Below are 20,693 nucleotides of genomic sequence, written 5' to 3'. Positions count from 1 at the left end.
GATAGTTTAGATCTAGTTACTAAGTTACAATGAGTCATGCCGTGGGAAGTGACGTCACGACTGTTGAAGCCTATTATGATAGAGTTGATCATGGTGACTGCCCCCCCCCCCCCCTCCAAAAAAAAAAAAGGACCCACGAATTATTCACATTTTGTCTGAAGTTTGAAAACGGATCCAGAAATACAAATTTCCCAAGGGGGAGAGGTGGGGGAGGGGTGGCTAAAAATAATTTTATTCTTATCTTTTTACAGCACACAAACACACACACACACACACACACACACACACACACACACAGACACAGACACACACACAAATATATATATATATATATATATATATATATATATAAATATATTATATACCAATATATATGTAGATATATACATAGAGAGAGAGAGACGTGTGTGTGTGTGTGTGTGTGTGTGTGTGTGTGTGTGTGTGTAGGAATCCTGGCAATGTGTTAATAACATCGATGTCCAGGCATGGATACATCAATCCTTTTGCAGGTCACTGATATGGAAATCTTTTGACAGTTTGGCTAACCCTTTCACTCCCAATCAGGGCCGGTGTAAAATATTAGCTTTTGACAAAGGAGGACGCAAAGGGAGGGGTAGGGGTGAAAAATAAGACTGGGTGGGTCAAGAGGAGGAGAAGCAAAGAAGGGAACGTCAATCAGGGTGAATGGACGCCAGATAGCTTCAAGAGGAGACATTGGACGACCGCCAGGAGACTGGGTCCAGATTCTTTGGAATTCCAGACCCCTATGTAATCTAGTGGTATGACACTCGCTTTCGGATCGGAAGGCCAGGGGTTTGAGCCTCGCTCGGCGCATCGTTGAGTCCTTGGAAAAGGCTCTTTTACTCACATTCTCTCACCGCACTCAGGTGTAAAATGAGAACCTGTCCGGTAACAGCGTTGTCACCACCACTCCCACGACTACTACTACTACTACTACTACTACTACTACTACTACTACTACTACTACTACTACTACTACTACTACTACTACTACTACTACTACTACCACTACTACTACTTCTTCTTCTTCTTCTTCTTCTTCTTCTTCTTCTTCTTCTTCTTCTTCTTCTTCTTCTTCTTCTTCTTCTTCTTCTTCTTTTTATTATTATTATAATTATTATTATTATTATTATTATTATTATTATTATTATTATTATTATTATTATTATTATTATTATTATTATTATTATTATTATTATTATTATTATTATAATTGTTATTATTATTATCATTATTACTATTATCATTATTATTATTATTATTATTATCATTATTACTTTTATTATTATTATTATTATTATTATTATTATTATTATTATTATTATTATTATTATTATTATTATTATTATTTTAATTATACTATGATTATTGGTATGAATATTAATGTTATTAATATCATCATAATCACCAACATCATCATCATCACCATCAACATCATCATCATCATCATCATCATCATCATCACCATCATCATCATCATCATCATCATCATCATCATCATCATCATCATCATCATCATCATCATCATCACCACCACCACCACGAACTCAAATCACTGACAAACAGATTATTTCGTGTAGACGAAAAAGACAAGATCTTACAGGTTTACTGATGCCCAAGATAAGATTAATCTGTTTTCTTTTTAGACTGACTTAACTGGTGCTGTATTGGTATTTACGCAAAGATAAGTTGGTCTAATGGGATAGACTTGGATGGAGAGGGGATAAATCTAGCGACTTTAGAATGTTTTCGGAACATAAATGTTTTATTTCAACCTTGCATGATGAATATCAAGCAGACTAGATATAAGTTGTTTTTTCAAAAATATTTTTTTCTTCAGTATTTCTGTCTTCAGAGTCATAACCAAGCAAAGAGAGCTGAACTTTTGCAAATTGTTTGAATTAGTATTAAGCATACAATAATAATAATAATAATAATAATAATAATAATAATAATAATAATAATAATAATAATAATAATAATAATAATAATAATAATAATAATAATAATAATAATGTTAAAAAAGTACACTTTATACTCCATAACTGTTCTCTTTAATATCTATTTCCTATAAAAACCGAGCTTGGTGGGCGAGGGGAAGGTCAATAGGATCGAGTTGACAAAGCATTAAGCTATGATTTAGGAGGCCAGAGTTCAAGTTCCACTTCATAAAAATCCGTGTCCCTGAGGACAGCAGCAGCCTCTTATGGTTTTCACACTACTATGTTATGACGATCGACCCAATCAGCAATGTCCGGTCCGCACTCTTGCGCCGTCGCAAACACGCCAGGTAGCATCGTCACAACACACCGTTCGACTAGATGCTCTGCCGTCTCAGGTTCTTGCCCACAGTGGGTACATGTTGGACAGTTAGAAAGACCCCACCGTTGGAGCGCACTGGCCGTGAGGCAGCTCCTCGACCGAAGCCGATTCGCCGTCACCCAGTGTCTCCTCTTACTGGTATCAAAGCCTGGCAACTTCTCACCAAGCTTAGAGGAGGTAACGTCCCCGCCCCCACGAGGGATTGAATTCGTCCAAACCGACTTCCATCTCGTATGTGCAGCTCTAGACGTAGTCAGGGATTCTGCGTACAAGGGTTGCCGGGACTTATTTCGGCTTGAAACAGGGTCGCCGTCCATTATGCGCATCAGAGGGGTATCCCCATTCCCTCTCTCTTTGATCTTACTCAGCCAGTTTCCCGTAATCGTCTCCCTCCGGACATCGGGGGGCTGGATCGCTGCCATTATCGGGCCCCATTCTCTAGGACTTGTTGCTAGCGTTCCTGACACTATGTGCATCGACTTGCGAAGTTTTACATCCACCTTCTCAACGTTTCTGCTTCTACCCCACATTGGAGCGCAATACTCCGCGGTGGAATAGCATAGTGCGAAGGGGGACGTTCTCAGGAGCGCTTTGAGGACAGAAAGATAGTAAACCAACGAAATAGGGAACGTGTGACGTAAATATAATGGTTTCAATCTCTTTGGAAGTGTGAAACTAGTCCTCCGAAGGCCTGACTTAAGTTGGTTCCAAGCAACGCCTATGTTTTAATAAACTGATCACAATAATCATACTGTATTGATTAAGGAACGGTAGCGAAGGGTACAAAGTCGTGTATTTCAATTTTTGCTTTTCAGGAATTCCCTGACTGACCTTGTGCAACTGATCTTCTTGTTGAAGAGTGATGGTGTCTTATTTTCTTGCCTAAATAAATGCTGGTTGTCAATAAAGACCATCCATCTTCGCTCTTTTACTCCTCGTAATCATACGAATCTGCCAATATATCCTATTACCAATATAGTTATGACACCTTATGATTCAGGAACTTATTCATTGTTATTTTTCTGGAGGACTGGTTACACACTTCCGAGAAGCTTCGAACCAGAAGAGAGGAATGTGTGTCGTCTCGACTTCTGCTTCCAATTGTAACAACTTGTGTGAATTCTGTTGCCATGAGACGTTTGTTGGATGGATTATCTGAATAGGATTCAATGTATGATGCCATGTTCGCCCAGCAACCAGCAGCTTGATTCTAAACAAAGAATATCGGTACTTTTTATTCTTTATACTAGCTAGAACTTTTTCACATGTCATGTGATCAGAATGTATAAAAGTCAAAGCATGGTTAGATTTATAATGTTTTTCTCCTCTGGATACACTTTTATGCTCGTCGGAGAAGTATTTCATAAGGGCGTCCGCCTATGTTCCGATAGTTTAGAATCAGTTACTAAGTTACTATGGGTCATTACGAGGGAAGTGACGTCACGACTGTTGAAGTCTATTCCCCCAAGAATGCTTGGAGCTCTCCGTAAAACGGTGTCACGCGAATAGGCCATTATGTTTTAGATGTACATTAAAACGCATAGAATATAGCTGAAATAAATTTGTAAGTGGCAGAGGATCGAGTGTCATCCCTCAAGAAAGCCCAACGAGGCAACAACGGCTCTCTAAGGGATCAGTCAACAGAGATAGATATTGATTGATAGATAGAAAGAAAGAGAGAGAGAGAGAGAGAGAGAGAGAGAGAGAGAGAGAGAGAGAGAGAGAGAGAGGGAGAGGCAGAGGGTGAGAGAGAGGAGGATGAGGAGGGGAGAGAGAGTGCGAGAGAGGTGAGAGATTGAAAGGGAGGAAGAGAGAGTGAGGGAGGGAGAGAGAGAGAGGGGGGGGGGGGAGAAAGAGAGAGATAGATAGAGATAGATAGATAAATAGATAGATAGATAGATAGATAGATAGATAGATAGATAGATAGATAGATAGATACATAGATAGATAGATAGTGAGAGAGAGAGAGAGAGAGAGAGAGAGAGAGAGAGAGAGAGAGAGAGAGAGAGAGATTGTATGGTTCACTACTCAAATGTCGTTGGTGGTGCAACGGCTGCCTGTCTAGTCATGTAATAAAACAAAGCGATAGTGAGCGTGATCACAGATAGGGTAGGGAGGACAATGATCACAAAACTCTGGCCCCGACTTTCTGCTCTAGGTAAGGTACTTAAAATATTACTCCACTCGATTTAGGCGTGACGGTGATTCTGGCTATGGACAGTGGTGAATATTGTAGGAGTATTGGTCCAAAAAGACGCCCGTCAAGAGACATGTATGAGAATTTGGTTCCATATAATCTGATAATGGGATAAATAAAACTTTTGCAGCACATTGAGCCTAGCGAAACCTTAGAAAAGCGCAGGATATATCTTAATAAATTTCATATTTTATTAAATAATTTTAATATGATCGAGAGAAATTAAATTAGGCATTTTCTTTTACATTGCGGGCTCAAATAATTGTCTGGCTTTTTCCTTTTGTGTGTAAAAACTTTCTGGCACTCTCAGTTATCCATTAATTCTCAATTTACGATCCTTGGTTCATCTCATCTCCAGCACAACATAAACCCATTCCTTTCAAGACAAAATCCAGTGAATTTCTAAAGTAGACCAAAAACAAAATAATGTAAGAATAAAAGGGAGGGAACTTTCTCTCTCCCAATTCTACTTTAGGGCTGTCGGCCAATTAAGGAAAATGACTCGCGAGGCGAGTTCTCCAACTTGATTTTTTCTCACTAGTCGAGTAACGGCCCCTAGGGGAGGAAATCTCAGTACAGAGATTTTTGAGAATGGCAATAAGTCTAACGGGGTGGGGGTATAAGAGTGTGTGTGTGTGTGTGTGTGTGTGTGTGTGTGTGTGTGTGTTTGTGTATTTGTGTGTGTGTGTTTGTGTGTGAGAGAGAGGGATGGGGATGGAGGGGGGGGGGGGGGGGGGGGGGGGGTGGCGGTGTTGGTTCTAAGCATCGCCGATGTTTTAGTAAATTGATCACAATAATCATACTGTATTGATTAGGGAACGGTAGTGAAGGGTAAAAAGTCTTGCATAGTATTTCAATTTTTGATTTTCAGGAACTCTCTAACTTGAATACAAGTCTCTCTCTCTCTCTCTCTCTCTCTCTCTCTCTCTCTCTCTCTCTCTGTGTGTTTGTGTCTTTGGCGATGTGAGAGAGTGTTAGTATATTTCTGATATAGAGATACAGAGGGAGATATGCAGCGAGCTGGCAGCGAGACAGATAGATAGAGAGAGAGAAAGATAGATAGATAGATAGATAGATAGATAGATAGATAGATAGATAGATAGAGAGAGAGAGAGAGAGAGAGAGAGAGAGAGAGAGATGTGCAGAGAAATACTGTATAAATTAGAGGTTTAAACTAGTCATAGAAACCTGTTTCAAAGTTTCTTTTTAATCAACTCCCCCCCCTCCCCCCTCTCTCTCCCCTTTTCTATCTAAATCATTTTTTAAAATCTAGAAAATATAATAGATATGATGCGCTAGGGTAGGGTGTTGCAATTCGGACAGTGTTCCAATTCGGACATCCGATCGTATTTACCGTCTATCTTAACACCTAAATCTTATTTTCTAATAAAAATTATGACAAAGATCTGGGTTCCGATTTAACACAGTCTGAAATAAATGCATGATAATTTTAAGCCAATTTCAGTCCTTTTCTATTACATATAATTTGATTAACTGTTTTAAAAAAATAATTGTCTTGATCGGAGAATCGAGTTTCTCCCATCCCTTTTCACAAAATCCAGGCATCTTACAGTCAATACCCATAGCCATACCAAGCAGCATTTGCTATATAACTTGTCACAAATGAAAATGATTTTTCTCAATTTGTTTTTATATTTCTGCGGTTTAACATCATCTGGAACCAAAATCTAAGTATATCTATGTCTCTTTTCAATATTGATTTATTAAAATAGATTTTGAAAATGTTTGCTACCAAACATCACTTGTTGTAGGTAATTCAGACACCCAATTGTTCCAGTTCAGACACCCAATTATTCCAATTCAGACACCTGGTTGTTCCAATTCAGACACACGGTTGTTGCAATTCAAACCTTTGCATTTGCCCCGTTTTGTCGTTGTCTATTTGTTTTCAATTTAAATTATACATTTTTTTTACTAATTAATTCGCGGATTCTTCGGAATAAAATATTGGTTTTCTTTCCAAACAATCAATTTGAATTACTATTAGCGCAAAGTCTCCTCTCGTTGTACAGCACCCGATGTGTACATATAGGCAGGTATGACATTCGAACCCATTTAAGAGCCTAGTTTAACATTGTTGTAATGGACAATATTTGGCGTCATCTTTTGATATTTCCATTACGACAATGAGCCCATAAGGCCCAGCAAATAAGCGCAAGTGGACAGCATCCCATATCAAACACTTTTACACGAATTACCGTCATGGATTCTTGAAATCGTCTTATCAATATTTTTAGCATAATCATTAATCCCTTTTCGTTCTTTTCAACGCTTAAATTCATAAATAAACCGGCTTTAGATTTTGTTATTATCAAATCAGTCCACCATAATCGTGAAGAGCTCGTTTAGCTTCACATCCGACTTAGCCGACGTGCACTTATTTGAAGGCCTGATAACCCAATTCATTATGCGCTCATTGTTGTAATGGAAATCTAAAAAAATGACGCAAAATATTGTCCATTACAACAATGTCAAAATAGGCCCATAATTGCTTTCGGGTGTCAGAACTGAATATATGTACACGCCAACCTTAGCTCAAACTAAGAAAAGTTAGTTGCATTTGTCTCAATTGTAAAAGTTGTGTCCGAATTGGCAAAATCGGGTGTCCGAATTGGAAGACACAATGTCCGAATTGACATAAGTGACTTGGTCTCATAAATCAAGGCCAAACACACAAAATGAAGTCTGATAATGGACAAAGTATATTTTACCTAAAACTTTCGCTCAACGGTGTTTGCAACACGTGCAATATTTAGTTTAAAAATTACTCCAGGTATGTGGCCATTAGACGTTATTGAGCTGAGGGGACCATTTTAGGTGTCCGGATTCGAACACCCCACCCAATATCTTAATGGTTCATTTATTTGACATACTGGGTCTTTGTACCAATGTGACAGCCAACCAAACGTAGGATAAGCAAAGTAATTATACATGTGTGAAGTTTAATAAATGAATTGATTCTATTTGAGCATTGGATTGTTTTTAGGTCGAAGACCTGATCTTTTTAACATCGTGAAATTATTTATCATTTCAAGTCTGCGAAAATATTTTTTTTATCAGATATTCATCGCCGGATATGAGGGATGGATATAGATAGATAAATAAATAGATATATAGATGGTCTATAGATAGGTAGGTAGATATATATATATATATATATATATATATATATATATATATATATATATATATATATATAGATAGATAGATAGATAGATTGATAGATAGATAGATAGATAGATAGATAGATAGATAGATAGATAGATAGATAGATAATTAGATAGATAGATAGATAGATAGATAGATAGATAGATAGATAGATGGATAGAGGAAGAGAGAGAAAGACAGAGAGAAAGGGAAAGAGAGGGAGAGGGAGAAGAGGAAGAGCGTGGAGGGAAAAGAGAAAGAGAGAGAGAGAGAGAGAAAGAGAAAGAGAGAGAAACAGAGACAGAGACAGAGAGACAGATATATATATATATATATATATATATATATATATATATATATATATATATATATATATATATATATATATGGGCATAACTTTTAAATTGAAAGACTATAGAATGAAAAAGCACTGAAATGCCTTTAAAACTGATTGCTATTCAAAAGAATTTAGATTGTTTTTAGTTTCAATTAGCGGTCTGTCGGGGATGTTTTTGTCACTGCAAATCAGTGAGAACTTTTATCTTCTCTGACTTCGGGATGGGACGTAATCAAGAGATAGAAGTCGACTTGGAAGAATACCATTCCACGGAGCTGAGACGTCGTTTTCACTGAACTGAGAGTCAAGCTTCAGGGTTCTATGCCAGTAAAAGGATTCAGTGGATGATGGCCAACTAACTACGGTCCAGGACGGTTCTAGCGGAAGCCATATTGCATCATTGAGCATTGTCGGAGTCGCCCACTTTTACTTGTTGTGGTAATGGTCCGCAGACCGCAGAGCATCTGATTGAACATTGCATATTATTATTAACCCTTACATCCCGATTTTATCATAACATATTAACAAATATAGTGTGAGGCGTCCCTATTATCCTATGTAAAAAAAGAAACAACAAAACGTACGAGACAAAGAAATATTTTCCTCCCGTAGTGATATCCGGACCACAATGATACACCTTAAGGTCAAATTGTTAAGTTCGAGAACTGCTGATTGGTGTAAAAAAAGAGTGTATTTGGAAAAGAAATGATATGGGTAAGGTTATTGGAGAGTAGGGGTATAATATACGATTCTTCCCCTCTTGCTTTTTGGAATTTCGGACGTTTTCCCAACCATTGTACGTGTTTGCGAATGCGCGTTGGGAACAAAGTTTAAATTCCTAAACGCAAGATTGTAAGAAATAATTTAGTCCAACCATCAATCGATCCCGATTTCGTCATGTTTGATAAAAGACGTCTTCAAAGATGATAAACTTATACTTATTCATAAACAAATTATAATTTTAGTGATATTTAACGCTCGAAAATCTAACACCGCAAATCATTATTGTAAACTAGATATCATTAAGCATAACTAGATACGTAGAGAGAGGGTGGTTAGACTAATAAAAGTTAATCAACACAAATTATTTACAAATACAGACAAGGAGATTGAACATTAAATGAACTATGGCGCAATAAGGAGATTGAACATTAAATGAACTACGACGTAATGCATTTAAAAAACGATATAATGCATTTACAATGTTTCAGTATATTCAATGCGCCTCTCAGCACTTAATTTATTATTCCAGCAGTCATTATGTGGAACCCAATTTCCATTTTCATACAGTACAAAATGCTTGTTAGGCATCATTTTTGTTGTTGTTGCATAGTACGTACACATTCAAATTCGTTACATCTTCTAGTCAGGATTACAAATGAACTAAAAGTTAAAGTTTAAATAGCCTTACCCAATGACCCAACGCCTTTGTCAAGGTTTAGCAATCTTTGTGACTATCTGCTCACTAACTACGCTCAACATCGCTTGTATTTGGTAATCTGACGAGACCACTTATCCTATAGCATCGATGCCACACAAACACACACACACATACACACATGAGCATACACAAATCACACACACACACACGCACACGCACACACACACACACACACACACACAGACAAACACCTACAAAATACATAAATGTACGCACGCACACACACACGCACGTGCGCAGAGAGACAATACTTACGGGAGTTGCTAATTGTGACGGAGGTGTTGTACTGACCATAGGTCACTCGTCCATCCAGCTCCGCTATTTTACTTAGTGGTGTGTCTCCCTTGAGCCAGGTGATGGAACATATACTGTTACAGGGTTCCACGTCACAGGTCAAGGTTGTGTGGTACCCCTGGGTCAGGTTGGCATCTCGGGTGGTCACTGAGTGGAAGTCGATAAGGTTGCGGGAAGAAGAGAGGTTAGGCCATCATTTAAAAAAAAAACCCGAATAATGATGATGATGATGATGATGATGATGATGATGATGATGATGATGATGATAATGATAATGATAATAATAATAATAATAATACTGATATTAATAATAATAATAATAATAATAATAATAATAATAATTAATAATAATAATAATAATATAATAATAATAATAATAATAATAGTAATAGTAATAATAATATAATAATAATAATAATAATAATAATATAATAATAATAATAATAATAATAATAATAATAATAATAATAATAATAATAATAATAATAATAATAATAATAATAATAATAATAATAATAATAATAATAATAAAATAGTAATAATAATGATAATAATAATGATAATAATAATGATAATAATAATAATAATAATAATAATAATAATAATAATAATAATAATAATAAAATAATAATAATAATAATAATAACAATAATAATAAATAATAATAATAATAATAATAATAATAATAATATAATAATAATAATATAATAATAATAATTAATAATAATATTAATAATGATAAATGCCATATGTATGGAGAATAAATAAATAAATATGAATCAAATAGTGAAACAAATAAGTTTTTGCAGATTTTTATCTAGTCTAGTAGCTGAAAAGATCACTGGTAGCTAGATTCCCTTTCATACAGCATTCACTGCTCATTAGGTATCGTATTTGTAACAATATTTGTTACTGTCTATGACTAGGAACTCATTCACACCCGAGTCAAGTTGAGTAATTTATGTAAATTATTATTAACCCAAGGAGACAATGCTAGATCCATAGATTGATTTTCGATTGTCTGGTCATTGACTGCGTTTGACTTCAGAAGTACAATAGCATTTAGTCATCAACACCGTAATGATCAATATTTTTTATTGAGGTAAGGATTATTATCAAAGTGTAGCCTTCGTTAACTTATAGATAGAATGCACTTGGCTAAGAAGTTCACAACATTGCCATCCGGAAGCATAACGAACCAACACACAAAACTCTGTATAACCATGAACGTTTATAGTCTGGTTAATACAGTTTAGTGAGAATTACTCATAAACCGCGGATGGCAAAAAACAATAACAAAGACCAGAGTGATGTCATCTTCGTTCTATCTATAGATAGTGTGCGCTAGGCTAAGAAAGTCACAACATTGCCATCCGGAAGTATAAACGACGAACACACAAAACTTATAGTCTGGTTAATACAGTTTAGTAAGAATAACTCACAAACAAGGATGGCAAAAAAATATACCAAAAACCAATAACAAAGACCTGAGCGACGTCATTTTTGTCACTAGGACTTGTATTGTGACGTCATTTTCAGTTTGGTGCAGCGCCTAGCGAGTTGTCATTAGTAGTGCTCAAGGAAACAAATGATTCCATTGGTTGTACTATCGAATACAACTCGCGATTTGCTTTCTTTTTATGGTTTGGCCTTGTATTTTGACGTAATAATTTGGTCAGTGTCAGTCAATGAGTTTACAAAGCCTGCACTGGGGTAAGCAATCTATTGCACTGTAAAACGGTAATCCCGAGTCCGGGTCCAACTTCAATCAATTTGATTTTCTTCCCTGACCAAAGTAATCAGACTTCAATTGCCTTTCCTAGACAACATGAGAGATTGCAGTTTAAGAGGTTTTGACACGTTTGAGGTCATCTTAATCTATAGATCAATAATTGTTATGCCCTTTTGTGCGGCATCGTTAGATGCCGTCACCTAGGCATTCAGTGAGGCAATCAAGACAATCCATAATAAAGTCTGATGTAAACTTTACCGAATATAGTCTGCATTGAGAAATAGCCATCTCTATAGAAAACTTATAAAAATTTAACATCAACCGAGGAGAATGATGTCAAAACTCATTTTTTCCAATTCGGCAAAAAAAAAAAAAAAACAAAAAAAAAAAATAAACAAAAAAAAAAACAAACAAACAAACAACAACAAAAACAAAAAATAAATAAATAAATTAAAAAAACAAAAAAACAAAAAAACAAAACAAAACAAAAAAACGAACAACTTTCACGTCATTCTAGAATGAAAAGATTAAGCTGATTCTTTAAGACTCAAAAATTCGAATCAAAATGGATTTTTCTGTCTGAAATTGAATTAAGGTGTTTTAGGGCGTACGCCAAAACTGTCATTCATTAATGAGGTACGTGAACCGTCTCTACACGTGCGGCTATGTTGTTTTCTAGTATGACACTCGCTTTAGGATCGGAAGGTGACGCATTCGACCCTCGATGGACGCATAGTTGAGTCCCTGGAAAAGGCTCTTTAATCACATTCTCTAACCGTACTCTTGTGTATAATGAGTACCTGGCCGTTAACAGCGTTGTTTATGTCGGAAAAAAATATAATATCGCCTAACAGGCGCCATGTATCGTTCTATATGTTACGTATTGCTTTAGGTCGGGGACCCATCGTAAAGCGCTTTGATCACGTTTAGTGGAATTTGCGCCATATACAAGCTCACCTTTTACATTGGACGCTACTGATGATACACTTCACATTGTAATTGTTGCCGCATTTTGCCCGCCAGAAAAGTGATATATGCTCGGGAATTTTTATCATAAAGATTAAATAAAGAAATTTAGTAACGCGCACTGTCTTTTGTGCTGATTGTGACTTGCAAGTCAATCCTTTTTTTTTTTTTTTTTTACAAAAGTATGTTCTTTAACCATCAAAAAGACTATTGAACGTGTGTGTTGAAAAATCTCTAGAAAAAATGGAAAGCAAGTGATAAAAACAAAATAACAAATAGAAGAGAATAAAGCTAGTTTGTATGTCTTCAAGGTTCAAATGAAATAGCTAGAGATAAACAAGTTCCTTATACGCTTAAATAAGATCCTTACGTCTCAGCATCTTAAATTACAGGCCGGTCTGGTGTGAAAAAGACATTTCTCGCCAGCGAAGAATTTTAACGTCAATCTCGACAAATTAAACCGGATGAGGAAACGGGCGGAAGTCTTGTTTTCTGTTTTCTCGTCTCCCCTGACTCCCGTTACTTTTGGGAGGGGGGATTAGGACCAAATAACCTTGTTCACTCGAGAATCGGGCGGGCAGCGACGAGAAGGAAACAAATCGGGACGGCAGTTGTTGATTCAACGTCCCTTGAAAGCCATTACGTGCCGAGGATCGGATAGAACGGGTCTGCCTTACCCCATCAACTTGAGCCATGTTTGATTATACCGGCTCGCCCCTTCTATTTTGTCAAAGTTTACTCGCCGGGCGCGCTCAAGAAATCGATAGCTTTGGCTTCGAATGAAATGAAATGGAATGGTTCAGCGATTTTCTACGGGCACTAACAGACACACTCGCCGCTAGATAGTGTGAGAAAGAGGAGGCCGAGTGAAGACTAATAGCCCTGGGCAAGACAAAATACATCCTGCACGGAATGGATTAAATACACAATGTCGAAGACAATACGACAATAGGACGGATTGGAATTCCCTTGAAATAACGATTTCATCTGTCACGTGACGTGGGCAGAGACTGAGAATAATTGTATTTGGGAACTGGATGATCGCACCAATATTATTCAGACAATTTCAAAGTGGACTGAGTCGGGAATTATTCTATCCATTCCTTTACTTCTTTTATGCCAACCCTCTCTCATTTAAGTTGCTTGATAAATATCACGCCCCCCCCCCCTCTTTTACCTTAATTACTACGAATCAGATGGCAGAACAAATATTTTTGTGGTAGTTATGACATTTAATTAAGACATTCATTTTAGAATAGTAAAACCCCAAAATATGCCTCCATCGCCAGCAAAGAATTTAGGTGGTTCAGTTTAGACTAGTGAAATCATAACTTTCCTGTAAGCATTCTTTGTCAAATAGTATCAGGATATTGTCATACTTTTACTTTTGGTTTGTAAATTAAATGACATTTGTTTTGTTTTGTTTTGTTTTTTTGTTTTGTTTTTTGCTTCTAAAGTATCACTGTTGAAAGTTAATTCGTTGTCTATTCTGTTTTTGCTTTCCTTGTAAGATCAGAGAAATGTTAGTTTTCATGGTGTGACAATATTCTTTTTTTTTTTTGGTGTGTGTGTGTGTGTGTGTGTGTGTGTGTGTGTTGTGTGTGTGTAACTAGAGGAGAAACCGCAATATTTACGAAGAAATAAAGGCTATTACGAACAAGCTGTCATCTATTATACTTATCATGCTACTGTATTGTGAAAATAACCACAAATCGAGATGAATCTTTTTTGAGTCAAAGGGTTATAAAAATACCCTTAATTTAAGAGAGGTTGGCAAGTTACTTGTATATCAATCTGTAAAAAATATTTTTATCCTTTTTAGATTTGTCGGTAATTCATCATGATAAAAATTTAACATTGGTTTTACCGAACAATGTTGATAGCCAACCCTATTTTTTTAAAAAGATAGGTTATTATTACTTGAGATTTTCAAGATAAGTTTAATGATACATTCTGTGGTCTCCAGAAATTATAATCCAGAAACTTGAAGTATTCCAAAAGAAATGTTTACGGCGAATCTCCAAAATCTTCTTGCCGAACACAATCTCAAATGAGGACATTAGAACTGGAGCAGACGTGGAGTCTCTGGATAATGTCATCAAAAGGAAAATATTGCAATGGGTGGGGGATATCTGTCGCAGACCCGAAGAAACGTTGACAAGGAAAGCTCTGCGATGGGCATCCCAAGGAAAACATGAAGCGTGGCCGCCCAAAGGAATCTTGGAGACATACCGGGGAGAGAGACCTAAAGCAGAGAGGTCTGTCCCTCGAGGCGGCCCCAAGAACAGCAGCTGACAGGACCAGGTGGAGATCCCTTGCATCGTCTCAAGTGCCAGAAGGCCCGGAGAAAATTGAGTGTGTGATGAAAAGAGTAGACATGTGTAATTGATAAACTATTTTATTACACAAATCGTTTCAAAACAGTCTAATTTCACCATGTCTTGATGCTTAATACAGCCGTACTCTGAAAAAAACTTGTATTAATTTTTTTTTATTTTAGCCAGAAAACTCATCTTTCAAATATCAAATCGATAAAAATAACCCCCACCTTGACATAAACTCTCAAACCTGTTTCAGCTCTAGTTTATACCAACATAACACCTATTCATGTTAAAACAACCAAACTGTGATCAGATTGGATTGCTTTATTGTAGTGGAATGAAAACACGTCAGAAAGAAGGGGGAAAATGCCAAACAAGAAACATCTTGACGTCTACTTTAAAACACAACAAAGCGTCCTGAGACGTGAGTCACGAGAATGCGCTAATAAATATTCATAATGTCCTTTTGTTATTAACCCTTTTCTTACCAACCATTCGTTACGATGAAATCAGCTATTTTCTTATTCTATTTTTTTTACATTACATTTTTTTGGGTAAAAAAAAGGTTTTGTTATAGCGATAAAATCTTCTCATTGTGTTGTAGATCTCATTTTACTGAACAATATTATGTATAGAATTGACTTTTTGTTTTTCAGTACGAAAAATCTACTTTAAATTGGGTGGGCCTGAATTTTCAAGGAAAGTTCTGAAAATGGCTGGAAAAGAGAAAGTTGATTTTACGACCATCAATCGCTTTCTCCCGCAAGTAACATACACTCAAATCGAGGAACGTCGATTTTTGCTCTTCCACTCCTCAACATAAATATATCACTTTTGGTTTAATCTTTGTTAATTTGGACTGCTGCATTGACAAAATATATTTTTTTTTCCATTTTGGCTAGAAAAATTTATAATCTTTTATTGAAAGAATGAGATAACTATCCCCCCCCCCCCCTTCCCAAATCAGAAAAAATATGCGATTCATTGACTTTCTGACAAGTCAAGAATCCTCTTTATTTACATAAGAAGTAGAACTTTTCTGGTCAAAATGGGAAATGTGTTTTATTGCTGTATGCTAGTATTGGTCTGATCACATTATCTTTTTCTAATACCATCCCCCCCCCCCCCCCCCCCCCCCGTTGCATTCAACCCCCTTCTCTACACATTATATACATTATAATATACACAAGCTAATCATGACTGACCACTGGTCAAGTGGTGAGATTTGTGTCTGAGCAGACAACTACATCTATTAGACGAGGACAGTTCATAGTCTGATGTGTTGTGGAACCCATAACAACATTACATCGTTTCGAACATCGATTTTCTACCATTGATGTCTGGTTATTTATCCTGAAAACTGATACTCTCACTCCGCCTCATAATCAACTAGTCTATGATAATTCAGTCTTTCCTTCAATGCATAGAATAGGACCCGTCAGAATTGTCTACATTTTGACAAGGCAAAAATAGTTTATCTGGACCTTGCTGTTTTATAATCACAATTTTATTTAATTTTGCCAGAAAATATATATCAACCCCTTATTTTAAGAGTTTAATGAAAGCCCTGATGTATAAAAAATTTTTTTTTATAGGGGAAAGAAGTAAAGATCCTCTTTTATGATACATACAGGTAAAGAAATTTTGAAAAAATATATTAGAAACAAACTTGATTTGGATGTTCGATGTGGTGTTCTTCATGAGTGATATCTTTTAACTATAAACTCTTTTTTGATGGATTTATTTCTCCATTTCTTGGCTCCGAACATGTGATTTAAAAAATAATTTTTCCTTAAATAATGATAATGAATCTTGGAGCCATTTCAAACTCGGAACTGAAATGATCGGCACGCCTTTCTGCAGCAGCCACGGAAAACAGCGTCATTCCTGTCTCATGCACCAAAAGCTAGAATTTTTTTCTCGCTCAAGAGTCAAATTTGATTGGAAAAACCTCACATAAGAAACTACAACCTAAAAACGGTCGATTCTTTTATAGAATTGTTTTCCTCAGCCTCTAAGTTCTTTACTTTATTGATGTCGTCTTACCGGTAACCATTTCTACCTGCTTCATCTGATCCTTTCCATCATACGAGCAATAGTACAGACCCACGTCATCTGCAGAAGCGTCAGACTTCGTCAAGGTCAAGGTCTTTTTGTAGCTCCCTGTCACCTCCTCGGAAGTTTTCAACGAGGTACTCTATTACAATGCAGAGAAAGAGGCGGGGTGAGGTGGAACGGAGGTAAGGGTTGAGAAGAGGAAAAAAGTAATCATGAAAAATGTAGATTATGTAAACGATAGCTTCAATGGTGTCATTAAGATAGAACCCCCCCAAAAAATGGGTTTTACAGTTTTAACAATAAAAATAACAATACTGAATTTGAGTTATTTGCACTTCAAAATTTACAGTATTTATCGAAATCAATGTTCATTAGTTTAAATCATTAATGAAAAGTTTGAAAACATAATTTATGCCTGTCGAAGTATTTACAATTTCTTATGAGCAAAATGAATAGCAATGTGAAATTGAATGTAAGCTTCAATTTAATTACCAAAACAGATAAAATGGATATTTCGGGTTTCCCCTTTATCAACAAACATGATGAATGAAACATTTATCTGTTTTCATAATTAAATTGAAGCTTACATTCAATTTCACATTGCTATTTATTTCTTCGAGCTTCGAGCAGCAACATTTGCACATGAACTAAATGAGAAATTAAATGCTAAATGTATACAGGAAATGCAAACTGTCAAGGTGTCTAAACGTCGACTTGACCCGTTGGTCATATTGATGTAGGTCATGTTTTGAGTCCAAAATACTGGATTCTAGTCTCGATCTGGACGACGGATAGTTGAGTCAATGGGAAAAAGCTCTCTCTCTCTCTCTCTCTCTCTCTCTCTCTCTCTCTCTCTCTCTCTCTCTCTCTCTCTCTCTCCCTCTCTCTCTCTCTCTCTCTCTCTCTCTCTCTCTCTCTCTCTACCGTGCTCAGGTGTAAAATGAGTACATGGTCGAAATAGCGTTGTCTCTGTCCGTAGAATATTGTAATATCACACAATCTCGTTCTACATTTAGTGTTGTTGTTGACTAGCGACCCCTTGTAAAGCGCTTTGAGCACGTTTAATATAAATGTTCAAGTTTGTTTTGTTTTTTTTCGATTGTTTGTTTGTTTGTTTTTTTGGGAATGGGGGGGGGGGGGGGGGGAATCATTTTCTATAGATATTTAAAGTTTTAAATAATGGACAAAATAAAAAAAAGGTGTTTTGCTAGTGTGACAGTGTCTTCATATACGCCATATCGTAATCTCCCAGTAATGAATATACAAATCAATGCGCTCACCTCATCTGATACCCGTTCTCCACCATTCCACCATTCTGGTGTGTAGTCTTTTGTAGACTCGACGGTACAGGTCAAGGTCAAGGGGTCACCCTCCACGAACCACACAGGATCGAATTTAGGTTCCACTGTAATGGTGGTGTTAGTAGCTGAAACTTAAAAAGAAAAAAAGGATAGGAATAATGAATAAATATGTATCTGGAGATGTGAGAAGTGGTGCGAGTGTTGCACAGGCATAGTTCGAAATAAAGTGAAATATGTGGAATTATTCCACCCCTCTCATTGGAAAACCCTATCATTTCTAAATACGTAATCCTTGAATAATGCTTTGAACGCGTTGAACAACAATTTTTATTCAACTATTGCAGATTATTTGCGCACATTTTATTTGTGTGAAAGTAGGCGTAAAAGACAGCTGATTGGCAAATAAAAATAATCGTTTGGTGCGCATGAACACTAATCCAACGCTGTTGTTTTTTGGGTCAAATTGTCATTCAAGCAGATGGAGAAAGATTCAAATTATGGTGAATAGAAGTACAAATACCATACTATTTGGTCACAAAATATCTAATAATCTTACTTGGATGGGTGGAAAAGCATATTCTTTCATTTCTTTGTATTTATTAAACTCGTTATATTTTTATTGTGCAATAACACATACTCACAAGCTCATTGTGTTATTGGCCACGTAAAAAATAACTCGTTTAATAAATACAAAAAAGTGTTATTGGGCAGGATAAAAATAACTCGTTTAATTAATAGAAAGAAATGAAAGAATCGTATAATATCGCCATTTCTTTACGATTGATAATCAAAGAATCTTCCCATGACTGCACTGTATGAAAATAATCACAAAAGTATTCTAATATACAGTGAGATTTTTTCAAAGATGCAGAATTTGGAAACACTTCGGTATAAAATTATTTAAATAGAATTTTTTTTTTCGTGTTGCACAGCATTTTCTTCAATACCCCCCCCCCCCTCCCCCCATTTTGTCGAACTGTGATAATTCTCATAAATGCCTTTGACGCATACAAAGGAAGGGAAATGCGCAATCACTATTGCTATATAAAAGTCAATTAAGATGATATAAGATAAGTTACTATATTGATCTTTTATAGAAATTATGATTAGTATCACAAAAGTACAAATCACAAGACGATTCCACATTCTAGTCATGCGTTCATTCATTTAACAAATTTGAATTAGCCGGCTTGCAACAAAAGCCTAGTTCATCATATTTTGAGTTCAATCGAAAATATATTTTAATGAAAAATGTGTCTCAACTGAATGGGGGCAAGGTGGTTGCACAAAGTCTTTGGCAGAAGTGCAAATATTTGCAGTTCTGATAATCGAACGCAATTATGGGCTTGATTTTTCAATGTTTTAATGAACACATGATTTACGTTGATTTGAGGGTATTTCAATTACAACAATGAACCAATAACCATTTGGGTTATCAGACTTGCAAATAAATACACGCTGATTGTTTTGAAATATGTAAATTGCAAATAGTTGGGGGTTTTTTTTTGTTTTTTTTTTTCTATTTTTTAAAAATCTATTTGTTCCTAACGGAAAAATGAAAAATTAAATTCTCAGTTTGATTCTTTTCTTCGGAATATGGTATGTATAAATGGCTTATTCAACATTCTTTAAAAATCATGCTCCAATCAACGCCGGTCCACTTAATTAGCTAGAGAAAGGGAACAGTTGACATTGTTTAATGGACGCTTTTGTATGTATAAATCCCTAAAAAAAAGAAAGAAAAAAATGAAAATAAATAAGTAAATAAATAAATTTAAATATAATAATAATAATAATAATAATAATAATAATAATAATAATAATAATAATAATAATAATAATAATAATAATAATAATAAATAAATTAATTAATTAATTAATTAATTAATAAACCTCCCAAACACAGAGCAACACAGTCACAGTTTATGGCGGAATGTAAATTGTGTAGGCGTGTTCATAAAAGAAAGATAAACTATTCTCTTTCCATGGTATATTATTATATAGTCAATTTTTACAGTTAATATTTTATTTTGTTATAATTCTAATGGTGAGACATAATAAGGACAAGACATTTTCAGTTGGAATTGAGATTCTTTACTTCACTGTACAATTGTCTCAAGCTAATTCCACGTTCAACGAGTGAAAAAAAGCCCCGTGCAATTAGAAGGATCAGAACATTGGATTGATTTATTCAAACTGGCTCTTTTTCGTTTTTACGTGTTCAATGTTTGATTGTAAACGAGTGGGGAAAACTAACAGCAAAATTTACGGACTCGCTATCAAGAATATAGGCATTGAAACTCACCAACAATGAGAAATCTATTTTTTAGCTCATCTTGTCGGTTAATCATACTCGTATTTCTAGCAGACAAGATGTGCTTTTCTGTTGTCTGGTTTTAAGTGATGTATTAATATTTTTATTGTTTTTGTTGATGGATCAGAAGGGTTTTGAGCCCGGAACGTTCCGTGTTTGATATTTTTTATCTTTTTCAAAGCCGTTCTATTCATTTTTGTTCATTACTTCCAACTTCTTTG

At 35.7% G+C, this 20,693-nt stretch overlaps 1 protein-coding gene across 1 annotated transcript in view; it reads right to left on the bottom strand.

Moving 5' to 3' along the window:
* LOC144964752 (neural cell adhesion molecule 1-like) overlaps positions 1 to 20,693 on the bottom strand; it is an 87,869-nt gene that overhangs the window by 10,393 nt on the left and 56,783 nt on the right. The window contains exons 2-4 of the mRNA XM_078899333.1: positions 18,138 to 18,289; positions 16,846 to 16,996; positions 9,742 to 9,927 (exon numbers count right to left, since the gene is read on the bottom strand). Coding sequence (XP_078755459.1) covers positions 9,742 to 9,927; positions 16,846 to 16,996; positions 18,138 to 18,289 — 489 coding nt within the window. The remainder of the gene's footprint in view (positions 1 to 9,741; positions 9,928 to 16,845; positions 16,997 to 18,137; positions 18,290 to 20,693) is intronic.

This window comes from Berghia stephanieae, chromosome 2 (assembly GCF_034508935.2).
Source record: "Berghia stephanieae isolate SIO BIC M18660-M18661 chromosome 2, UCSD_Bste_1.3, whole genome shotgun sequence".
Classification (NCBI taxonomy): domain Eukaryota; kingdom Metazoa; phylum Mollusca; class Gastropoda; order Nudibranchia; family Aeolidiidae; genus Berghia; species Berghia stephanieae.
The sequence above is the reverse complement of the archived record's forward strand: the minus strand, read 5'-3'. Positions and strand labels throughout refer to the sequence as shown.